This window comes from Ambystoma mexicanum, chromosome 12 (genome assembly GCF_040938575.1).
Source record: "Ambystoma mexicanum isolate Mex_15411 chromosome 12, UKY_AmexF1_1, whole genome shotgun sequence".
Classification (NCBI taxonomy): domain Eukaryota; kingdom Metazoa; phylum Chordata; class Amphibia; order Caudata; family Ambystomatidae; genus Ambystoma; species Ambystoma mexicanum.
The window spans coordinates 54,903,820-54,916,327 of record NC_090936.1 but is presented as its reverse complement, the minus strand read 5'-3'; the positions used below and the strand labels follow the sequence as shown (position 1 = coordinate 54,916,327).

Genomic DNA, 12,508 nt, shown 5'->3' with positions numbered 1-12,508 from the left:
CAAATCTCCCAGAGGTCCCCCAACTACAACCAGGGCGAACAGGTTTCATCTTGGGGTGCTCGAAGTGGCAATCCTCCCAACAAAATGTTCAAAGGGCCACAAAAGGTTGAGAAGTAGTGGCAGATCATCTTCCACCAGAGGCTTCACCCCACCAAAGCAATGACCACCCGCTCCAGGTCCTCTCCCATGCTCCTCCAGTAGGAGGTCACATTTGCTGTTTTACCCACGCATGGGCGGGGGAACACGTCAGACAAGTGGGTACTTTCCACCGTGGAGGAAGGCTATTGCATAGAACTTGTACAAACACCACCCAACTTCCCGCAAAGACAAATGATGCAGAAGGAACAACACATTCTGCTGAAAGAGGTCAAAGCACTGCTACTAAAGGACACCATAGAAACGTCCCGGCAAATCAGGTAAACAAGTGTATCTATTCAATGTACTTCCTTATGCCAAAGAAAGACCTTACAATATGCCCTGTCGTAGACCTGCGCCCTGCAAACACATATGTCAAGCCACAGAAATGTCACATTACAACCCTTCAAGAAGTAATCCCATTGCTAAAACAAGGGGACTACATGGCAACATTGGACATGAAAGATGCATACTTTCATAATTAAATGTTCCCAGCGTACAGAAAATTCCTGTGCTTTTAAGATGGCAAATCAGCACTTGCAATTAAAGGTGCTACCCTTCGGCATAGACTCCACTCCAAGGGTATTCACCAAGGTAATGGCGGTAGTGGCGGCGCACTTATGCAGACAATCAATCCCAGTGTACCCTTACTGGCTGATAACAGTGGATTTCTGTCAAATTTGCAAGCAAAATACCCAAAGAACAGTCAACCTTCTGTTCCAATTAGGATTCTCAAACAACGAGAACAAAACCAGTCTCGTTCCAAGCAAATCCAAACAGTTCCTAGGAGCTATTATAAAAACAGAAGAGGGGCTAGACTTCCCCTCAAACCAAAGAGCCTAAAACATACTGCTGCAAATACCTCACTATCTGGCTGGTCGCCAAATAACCGTACGCAAAGCAATGCGCTTGCTCGGGATGATGGCTTCATGCATATACCTGGTCCCGCGCACATGGTTGCGCTTGCACCGAATGCAAGAGTGGTTAGCAAAACAATGGTCTCAGGGAAGCAGTCATTGGGATGAGCTTGTGGTTGTTTCGCTAACCCTAGCACAAGCGCTACGCTAGTGGTCAAAGGAAAATCTCTGAAAAGGAAACCCCTTTCACAATACTTAAGTGCAAACAATAGTTAGAACAGAGGCCTCACTCTCCGCATGGTTAGCCCATTACCTTCACCACACAGCGCATGGCCTGTGGACACCAATCACAGCCCAAAATCACATCAACCTTTTGGAGCAACTAGCTGTACTCGAGGCCCTACAAGTCTATCAGGTGCATCTAACCAGTCAAACAGTGCAACTCCTCACAGGCAGCACCACAGACCTGTTTTACATAAACAAGCAGAGAGGTACACGCTCCAAGTTTGTCCAGGCTAGCTCAAAACATTTGGAAGTGGACACTTATGTTCCTAGTGTCTCAACACGTTCCAGGGGAACTCTATTCTCTAGCAGACTCTCGAAGCAGAGAACCCCTACCCGAAGAACACGAGTGGCAACTCAACAGACATTTTACACCATATCTTTTCCCTCTGGGGCTATCCTCCTTTAGACTTGTTTGCCACAAGCCTAAAGGCACAATGCCCAAACTTCACATCCACATTTCCCCAACCCATTTCCAAATTTGCCCCAGGAACAGGTAACTCTAATCCTGGTTGCTCTAATGTGTGTGAAACAACCTTGGTTTCTGCATCTGCTCAAACTGGTGATGTGTGATCCAATCAAGCTCCGGTGCCCCTTCAACATGCTCACCCAAAACGGGGGGACAATGTTACACCCACAGCCTAAATCCATGAACTTGTCAGTTTGGCTCCTGAAGTCATAGTTTAGTCATTTAAAATTACCTCAAAGGTGTATGGAAATCCTCAAGGAGGCACGTAAACCTAACACCAGACACTGTTACTTCAACAAATGGAAAAGATTTGTCATACGGTGCTAGTCAAAACATGTAAACCCTATTGAATGTACTCAATCACACATTCTTCACTACATGCTCCACTTGCTAGACTCTGGCCTAGTATTCAACTCCATCACGTTTCACCTAGCAGCTCTGTCCGCGTACAGCACTTAACAAAACAAGGTGTCCTGCTGGAAGGTTCCTGTTAAGGCTTTCATGGAGGGAGTAAATAGACTTTACTCCCCGCCCCCATTTCTAACCCGCCTCCAGGGTGGGATCTCAATGTGGTTCTCGCAAAGCTCATAGGTCCTCCCTTCGAGCCTATGCACAAAGCCAGCCCTAAACACCTTACTTGCAAGACAGCTTTTCTGGTAGCTATCTCCTCCATAAGAAGGGTTAATGAGCTACAAGCTTTGTCGGAGCAAGACCCTTTCTTTGTTATCCTCAAAGACAAGTTGGTACTATGAACACATCCTAGATTTTCACCTAAGTTCATATTCAAGTTCCACGTTAACCAATCCATTGAACTACCCGCTTTCTTTCAAAATCAGTTGAGAAAAACCTATACAGTGGAAAGCGGTTCTTTACTATGTAAACAAGACAAAACCGCTATGAAAAGCAGACCAACTGTTTGCCTCCATAGCACCTGGCAGGGAAGGTGATCTGGTTTCCAAAAAAGCCATCTCCAGATGGATAGTGAAATGGATACAGCTCGGCTACTCCCTATCAAACAAGACTGCCTTTCACACCAAGAGCTCACTCCACCAGAGGTACAGGAGTTACTTTGGCCTTTATTGCAAATGTCCCTCTAGATGCCATTTGCAAAGCAGCTACATGGAGTTCCATAAATACTTTACTCCGCATTACTGCATTGACACATTAAAGCAGATTCACAGGTGGGGCAAGTGTTGCTAAAACATCTATTTGCCGCTGTACCTTCTCACAACCCACCTCCTTCTCCAGACACTGCTCGTTAGTGTATACATAGCATGTGATCTAAGCAGATCCACAAGCCTCAGAATGGATAAATTACTCATCGTAATCGTATTTCTGATGCTTGTATCTGCTTAGATTCACATGCGCCCACCCTTCCTGCCCTGTGGAGTTGAAGGTGCATAGATGCTTTCTGGCTTTAGCTACTCTTATCTGCTTTATTACATCTGTACTCGCACTACACTTCATGCTTCCTCATCTCAGAAACAAACCAATCTGAGGTACCTCGACGCATGAACAACCATAGGTACAGGAGACGTCACACTACGGATACTATTACTGGCACGCCCTGTCGACATCCCTTTTCGAGTTTCGAGAACAAAAAATGTAATACTCTGCAGCTACCACTAGATGTCGGCCTATGCATAGCATGTGAATTTAAGCAGATCCAAGCATCAGAAATACAATTACGGTGAGCAATGTATCCTATATAGATCATGGATCTTGCTTTTGAGTTGAGGGCACTACCGGAGTTTCCTTAACTTTCTAGAAACCTTCAAATTCCGTTTCCCTTGTTTGTGTTGAAAAACTTTCACATTGTTTCTCCATTAGGAAGTATTAATTGTATATTTGACATAAACATTTTACAATACATTGAATAAATTACAGATATGATACATTTGAAAACCATATAGTTTTATTGAGGACAAACATCCTCTTAAAAGCAGTCAAACATAGCTACTGATTAGATTGGCATCTGTTTGATATGTTTCTCAGATTAAATAAAATCACTCCTAATCTAAGTTTCCGGGTTTCCACTGTAAATTTAGTTGCTCTTACATGTCCCTTTTTACCCTCTTAAAATGCTCATTGAATAGTAAGAAAAACTGATGACTGTCTCAGTAGATTGCATACACTACTAAAATGGACAGGTCACATTTACTCATTATATTCAGTAGCAGTCAGAAGTACTTAAATCATATTTGTTTGAAGCGTTTCTGAATATCTTGGTGAAAAATTGAATAAAATTGGTTTTCTGTTTGGTGGGTAGTTGTGATTTAAAGTTAGGTGAAGTTGAACATGTGCAGTCATCTGACAATGTGTCTGCTGGGATAATCTGATTTCTCATGCCCTCAATAATCTGTTTCAGATTATATTTAATGCTGTCCTTGCAATACTGAAGAAAATATGTTTCTCTAGAAAGTGAACACATTGGTTCTTTAGTGGATGTACTTTCTTCCAGAACTGTTTTCATAGTTGTGTTTTTTGTTTTGTTTCGGTTTGATGTCATTTGCTTTCTGATTTGTCTCATCTGTCCCTTCCATGCATTTCTCCATCTGGATGTAGAAATTCAACCATCTCCCAAAGAGGCAACTAAAACACGAGATTCAGGGGAAGGTACTCTCCAGTTAACTTAAAATATGATCTGCCATTTACTGAGCAGCGCATTTTAGAGGAATGTTGGCTTGGCATAATTTCTGTCAATTTTGATATTTTTGGTTTGCTTGTTTGTGCTGTGTTTGTTGTGCGCTATTGTATATTAAGAGGCACTGTACCAACCTGCTTGGAATGATGTGTGGTGTGCTTGCTTACAAAATGAAATATAATGGCAGGAAAAAGCAGAAGAAAATTGCCTTTAGTGTTCAAAATCTTACGATTTTTCCTTTTGCAATTGCAGATAATGTTTTAAGAGCTTTAAGATTTTTAGGTGGCACAGTATTTGTATTGTAATCAGACACCCTACGGTTGTAGTATTGTGTTTAGCATGCTTTAAGCTTGTAAAGTTCATCTATACATACTGCTTTCATAAACGTCAATTGAAGGATATTTTTAGTTTCTTCCCAAATGGAACAGAAAATAAAACAGATAATTTCTTTTTATTTTCCATGTTTAAAAAAACAAGCACTGGGTAATGGAAACAAACATGCAGTGCTTCTTGAGATGTCAATAAATAATGATTAGTTCAGTATAATAATGATTAGTTCAGTATATTCAGAAATGTAAACCTGTTGTCAATTAAGAGTACTGAATCATAGTTGGACCTGCTGGAGATCTTTTTGGGCTATATTGAGTATTGAGTATTGAGTATCTCAGTATCTCAGGGAGGGTATTTTGTGGTATTTTGGTATATTGTGGTAAACTTAGTTGGGGTATGGCTTTAATCATCTTGCCATGTTTAACTGGCTTCTTGTTATATGTCAGCATGCCTTTCACTTTACAGCCACATACATAGACCACAAAACTATTTCGCGCATTATCAGAATCCGTGACTAAAACTATTTCTTTGAGGTTGTTTTCTACTGCTGTATAGATTGCCTTATAAATAGAGGCCAATTCTGCAATTAGACTGCTTTTGGGGCCTATCATTCTGCTCACTCTTGGAATGCTGTCGCATTTAAACCACACATTTCCTATTCCTGTCACAAGTTCTTTTTCAGCATTATTTTCTATGTGGTATGCACATCCATCTACATACACAGTTGGTCAATTCTTACATGTTTCTTCGTTGAAAGCCTTGTGTAGGGATTGCTCAAATTCATTTAAACTTTTCTCTAGCTATGTGTCTTCAGGTGCACAGAAAGGTGCACAATCATGCAACTCCGCTAGCCCTTGAGCTCTTTTTATATTGTCCATATCTCACTTCTACTGGAAATCCCTCAAGTGCCAATATCCATGAGGTGATTCTTGATTGGGCCAAACCTCCTGATCGGATCCTCTTGCTTTGCAAAAATTGCAGAGGCTGGTGATTTGTTTCAACAATCAGTCACTCTCCTTGAATTATGAGACGGAACTGTTGTAATGCCCAGACATTGGTCAAAAGCGCTTTTTCACATTCACTAAATTTGGTCTCTACCTGTCACAATGCCTTGCTAGCATATGCAATGGTTTTGTTATTTGAATCATGTTTTTGATATAGCGCTGCTGACATACATTGGTCTGTTAATCCTATTTCTACAAAGAAATTCTGGCTTTTTGGATATGCCAAACCTGCTGCTTTCATTAGACACCCTTTTAGCATGGCCACTTCCTCACTCTGTTCCTTTTCCCATTTCCAATCCCATCGCCGGCAGGCGAACGCTGGCCCAACCCACTAAGGCCACCCAACAAGGCTGCCTGTCAGGAGCCTGAGCTGCTCCCTTTCCTTACAGACCACCAGAGATGCTGGATCACCACACCACTGCAGGAGCAGTGGCAACGTCCATCATCTCTGGTGAGGCCAGAGCTGGTCTGTGATGCCCTTCAGAGCGACGCGCGACAAATCTACTTTATTTTCCTAAGCAGATTCGAAATCTGCATTGTGCCCCTAATTTCAGCACAAGTTACTTTAAATAGTATTCATTTCTGGATCTCTGCTATTTTAATGCAGAACTGTTTTATTTGCCATGCCTCCATGCTGATCCACGAGGCTGACTACAGTCCAAGATGGCCGACGCCACCCTGATCCTGTGTGCATAGCCTCCATCTGGCCTGACGAAATTGGATTGGCTGCTTTCGGAATCATTTGGCCAATCCCATCGCCGGCAAGCGAACGCTGGCCTAATCCACTAAGGCCACCCAACAAGGCTGCCTGTCTGGAGCCTGTCCGGACGCTTACGAGGCTCGAGGCACAGAACTCTGCCTAAATCCGGGTAAGCCGTTTTTGACTCTATAGCTTACCTTTGCTCCCCAGCCTCTACCCAAACCTGACCCTGCCACAAGACCTCCCATGCATCCAAGTACCTCATTCTCCGAAATTATTGACATCCATATTTGCCAGATCGCTTCCACCAGTTCTTGTTGCTTTACTGCTGCCATGTTTCGCTACGTGTAATCATTTTTCTCCAGCATTGGATCTTTCATGGATTCACATGCTTAGAATATTCCCCGTCGTCAGGCTGGGAATCCCCGGTACATTATATAGACCCTTTCCCGTAGGAAAACTTTTTCGACGCTTATGCGTCCTATCCACCTCGTTTTGTATCATGCGTGCCCGCGCCGTCAGGACGCCATGATATAAATACAGGACCCGCCCCTGCGCTCCCTCAGATTTCAACCGTCTTTCAAAGTAGTGGGATCCTCGTGGTTACTGCTAGTCGAAATTAGGTTGTATTTTCGCTTCGGCGACGTTACATTCTGGATAAAATATGTCAGGAAAAGCTTTATTTCGCCCTTGTGCGACATGTGGACTCAAAAAAGTCTATGAAGGTGATGCCCACATGGATTGTATCTACTGTCTCCACCCGCACCACACGGCGGATACATGCGAGATATGCCAGGGTTTCTCCCAAAAAACCCTTAAAGACCGGAAAAGAAGGTTGGTCGACTGGCTTAACGACGGAGCGGGTGCCTATCCGGCATCAGAAGTTGGCTCCACGGCCTCCAGGAGCAAGTCGGAACCTCCCTCGAAGAAGGTGCGGCCTGTCGAATAATGCCCTGCGGACAAGCATACGGGGAAGCATGCTGGGTCTTCCTCATCACACAAAAAGTCCTCCTCCTCCTCATCCTCTAAGACGGAGAGGCAAGCGGCATCAAAACCCTCCTCAGGGGACCGTCCTAGGTCTTCCGTGAGTCGAGACTCTTCAGCCGGGAAGTCGGCAACGAAATCAGCTACGAAGTCTAAAGGCTCGGTGCCGGCTACTTGCTCGTCGACCCCGGTGTCGTTGACGATGCCTATTACTATTCAGGCAGCAGCGGTGGGGACTCCTTCGTCGACGGTGACTCAATCTATGGCCTGGCAGCCAGAGGTTTGGGACCCGGTCCCCCCTGCGGTCCTACTGCAGCCAGACACGGCCTTGTCTGTGACGTCGGCGGAAGGAGAATGTGGCATGGTTATGCAGCCGTCGGACTTGGGCTTACGGCCTTCCAATACGTCGACGACGAGTGCGAGTGGGGGTGTGGTCCCTCTATCCTCGACGTTGCTGACCCCCCAGACGGTTTTGTCTCTGGATGTGCTTAATACACTTCAGAAGCTCCTGCAGCGTCTGGATACGCAGATCCCTCAGCCTGGCACTTCATCGTTGCTATTTTCTGCACCTTCCGTCGACGAGCAAGCTCAAGCAGCCCGCTCGACGACCAAAAACCCGTCGGCCTCCCAGGTGGTGAAGGATCGTCCTCGAGCGCAGGAGGAGGGTGAGCTATCGGAGTCCGATTCTATACGAGGTGACTCAGGGTCGGACATTTCCCTGTCACCGTCGAGGAACATGGAATTCCAACATGGAATTCGGATGTAGAGGTAGAGTCTACGAGGAACCAGGCACAACCATCTCCTCCGGATGATGTGGGGAGCCTTCCATGCAATGATGGGAAAAGCGTGTTCCGAGTTTGGCTTAATTCCTGAGGAGCAAAAGAAAGACTGTTTTCTTTTTGATCACATGGGTCAAAGGAGGAAATCGGTATTTGCCATCCCAATCCTGGACCACGTGTGGCAAGAAGGCCTCAAGACGATGCGTCATCCGTTCTCAGAGCCGGCTATTAAGGGGCGTATTGAGAAAAAGTTTAAAGCTCCGGAGTCCACTCCAAAATGTCTAACATCACAGCCTCTGTCAGACTCTGGGGTATCGGCGGCAGCGGCTAGGAAGGCCAGAGTACAGCAAAAATGTTCAACCCCACCAGAAAGCGAGGCCATGAGGCAGGACGCCTTTGGAAAAAAGGTGCTCTCAGTCGGCGCCACGATGGTAAGAGCAGCCAACTCCTTGGCGATTGTATCACGATACGATAGGGAGATGTGGCATAAACTAGCCCCTATTCTAGAACATCTGCCGGAAGAACATCGAAAAGCAGCCATGTTGCTAGTACGAGATGGTGAGGAGGCCTCGAACCACGCAATTAATATTGCGGTGGACCTAGCAGAGTCTGGTTTCAAACAAATCAATCATGGCGTAGTACTACGTCGACAAGCGTGGCTCAAATGTACTACTTTCAGACCTGAAGTCCAATACAAAGTCCTGGACATGCCATGTGAAGGAGAACATCTGTTTGGAGACAAGGTAGATGAAGCCTTGAAGGGGATGAAAGAAGACACGGATACCGCTAGGTCTCTCGGCGCCCTCCAGACAGGTAGAAGTGTTCGCTCTTTTCGCCCCTTCAGGGGTGCTTCCGGAAACTCCCGCTTTGGAGCCTCTAGGGACCGTGGATTTAACAGGCCCTCATACTCCTCACAAGGTTACAGACGTGCATCCCAGTCGGCACGTAGAGGCAGAGATTATCAAGCCTCCAGACGACGCGGCTCGGGTCCCTCGTCGACGAAGGACAAGCAAACCAGCAACCAATGACGGCCTTCGGAACGTCCTGGGGGGTCGAGTCTCTCATCATATCGACCAATGGAAATGCATCACCACAGATCGATGGGTTCTGGACACGATTCGCATGGGTCATGCGCTACAATTCAAAAACAAGCCTCCAAGTCTTCCGCCAGTGTTTTCGGCCCAGCCCCACCTTCGAGTTCTACGACAAGAGGTGGCGCTTATGCTGCAAAAAGGAGCGGTAGAACGGGTTCCTGTGGCACAGGAAGGACAAGGGGTTTATTCCCGGTTCTTCGTTGTCAAGAAGCCAAATGGAAAATGGAGGCCCATTCTCGACCTGAGGGTACTCAACAAATGGCTAAAGAGCTCAAAATTCAAAAAGCTAAAGCTCCAGGAGGTTATCAGGTCAGTGCAACCCATGGATTACCTATCGTCGCTAGACCTTCAAGACGCATATTTTCATATCCCAATACGTCCACGACACAGGAGATATTTAAGGTTCGTCGTCGGGCGAAAGCATTTTCAGTTCAAGGTCCTCCCGTTCGGTCTCAAGTCCTCCCCCAGGACGTTCACCAAGTGTTTGGCCCCTATAGCGGCCCATTTAAGGAAGGACGGTCACCATGTCTATCCCTATCTAGACGACTGGCTGGTCAGAGGTTCGTCCATGGAACAAACACAAAACAGTCTGGGGGCCACGATGTCCCTCTTACAGGAACTGGGCTTCGCGATAAACTTCAGCAAGTCCTCCGTAGAGCCTTCGAGGACCTTGGTCTTTCTAGGAGCGGAGTTTCATACGCACACAAGCCTTGTAAGACCGTCCAGCGAAAGAATACAGAAGCTACAAAGCAAGGCGTCGGAATGGAGATGCGGTACCAGGGTGTCGGTGCGCAAATACATGTCCCTGCTAGGGACCATGTCATCCTGCATTCCGTTGATAAACAACTGCCGTCTGTTTGAGGCCTTGACAGGAATTTCTAGCGGACCGTTGGGCGCAGAGCCAAGGTCGCTGGTGCGACAGACTGGTCATCGACGAACAACTGGTACAAGCATTCCGTTGGTGGAGAGTTTCTACTCATCTAACGAAAGGAATGCCTCTGGTGGAACCGGAGTTCCAGAAGACGGTGGTGACGGATGCATCGCTGAGCGGATGGGGAGCTCATCTGGATACGTTACAGGTACAAGGCCGGTGGTCGTTACAAGAGTCCTCCCTGCATATCAACCTGCTAGAACTGAGAGCAGTGCGGTGGGCTCTAAAATCTTTTCTTCCTCAATTGAGAGACTCTGTGGTGCGTGTCATGACGGACAACACGACTACAATGTTTTACATAAGGAAACAAGGAGGAACACGTTCCAGGTCCCTGTCGACGGAGGCACAGAAAATCTGGCATTGGGCCCTGCAACACAACATGCTAATCTTGGCGTTCCACCTGCCAGGTGTGAGAAATGTGGAGGCCGATGCCCTCAGCAGGAAAATGAACGAAGTTCACGAATGGGTGCTGAACGACCAGCAACTACAACACGTGTTCAAGAAGTGGGGACATCCTTCCATCGATCTGTTCGCGACGAAGGACAACAGGAAATGCCCGCAGTATGCAAGCAGATGGCCTCAGCAGGGCTCACTGGGGGATGCGTTCTCCTTCCCATGGACGAACAAATTCCTGTACGCATTCCCTCCATTTCCTCTTATCCGGAGGACGTTGCAATGGATCCTCAAGTACCCATGTCGGGTGATTCTGGTGGCCCCGTATTGGGCCAGACAGGTGTGGTTTTCAGACCTGCTGCACCTAGCGGCGGCGGAGCCAATGAGGTTCAGGAAGATCCCCAACCTTCTGTCTCGACAGGAGGGTATCGTTTGGCATCACGACCCGGACAGCCTCAAGTTGACGGCCTGGCTCCTGACTTCGCCGAATTTGGTCAGCTAACGATTCCGGAGGAGTGTCGTCGTATTCTGCAAGCGGCAAGAGCACCTTCCACAAACACTTCATACTCGTACAAATGGAGGAGTTTCTGTCAGTGGTGTGTGGATCAACCAGGTTTGGTTCCGCAGTCGATTACGCTGGAACAGCTCCTTCCATACTTGCTGTTCTTAGCTCAAAAGGGCTTATCGGTGTCGTCGATAAAAGTACACCTGGCCGCCATCTCCAGGTTTACCCGTCAACGACATTCCGCACCATTATTCAGCGACCGCCTGATTAAGCACTTCCTTAAAGGTTTGTTTCGGAGTTTCCCTCCCGAGAAGAAATTTCCTCCGGCGTGGAGCCTCAATCTGGTGTTAGCGTCTCTTATGAAACCTCCTTTTGAACCAATGTCATCATCGTCTCTAAAGTTTTTGTCGTGGAAATTGGCCTTCCTGGTGGCCATCACTTCAGCCCGACGTATTTCGGAAATCCAAGCTCTAATGGTAGACCCACCATACTTAAGATTTTTCAAGAACAAGGTGGTCCTTGCCACTAACCCACAGTTCATACCAAAAGCTCCTTCAGTGTTCCATAAACATTCCTCCATTGTCTTACCTACGTTTTTTCCAGAGCCATGCTCGGGAGCGGAGCGCACGTTACACACATTAGACGTGAAAAGGGCTCTCAAGTTTTATCTTCATCGCACACAACCTTTCAGGAAAACGAGGCAATTGTTCGTGGCCTATGGTTTGGGTGCTAAAGGCAAAGCCATTTCAAAGCAAGGACTGCCAAGATGGGTATCGTCTACCATTTCGTACTGCCATTCCAAGGCTGGGAAGCCTCTTCTGCGACGCCCAAGAGCTCATTCAACTAGAGCGGCGGCATCGTCGACGGCGCTGTGGTCTGGAGTCCCTCTAGGGGACATCTGCATGGCGGCTACCTGGGCGGCTACACACACTTTTACCCGCCATTACTGCCTGTCACAACAACATGCCGAAGATACTCGGATGGGACAGGCGGTGCTTCGACACCTATTCCAATAAGTTAAGCCCCGGTTGAGGGGTTAGATCTTGTTGCAATTATGATTGAATATTGTTCGTTTCCTATGTTAACAATTGCTGATGTGTACACGACCATAGGGAATGGGCATTGTGAGGAAAGTATGTGAGTTTGCATGCACGCCTCCTCTTTTCGGGATGGTACTGCTATGTAATCTATTCTAAGCATGTGAATCCATGAAAGATCCAATGCTGGAGAAGGGAATAGTTTCTTACCTGTAACTCCATTTCTCCAGCATTGGTATCTTTCATGGATTCACATGCGCCCGCCTGCCTCCCCTGGGCATGCAAACTGGTTCCCCCACTACTTTGGGGGCCGAAATCTGAGGGAGCGCGGGGGCGGGTCCTGTATTTATATCATGGCGTCCTG

General features: G+C 46.9%; 1 protein-coding gene across 4 annotated transcripts in view; it reads left to right on the top strand.

Annotated features, from left to right (window-relative positions):
• The window catches only part of ANKRD26 (ankyrin repeat domain containing 26), a 915,250-nt gene that overhangs the window by 120,589 nt on the left and 782,153 nt on the right, over positions 1-12,508 (top strand). For all 4 annotated transcript variants that reach the window (XM_069627947.1, XM_069627948.1, XM_069627949.1 and 1 more), the window contains exon 7: positions 4,309-4,359. In XM_069627947.1, coding sequence (XP_069484048.1) covers positions 4,309-4,359 — 51 coding nt within the window. The remainder of the gene's footprint in view (positions 1-4,308; positions 4,360-12,508) is intronic.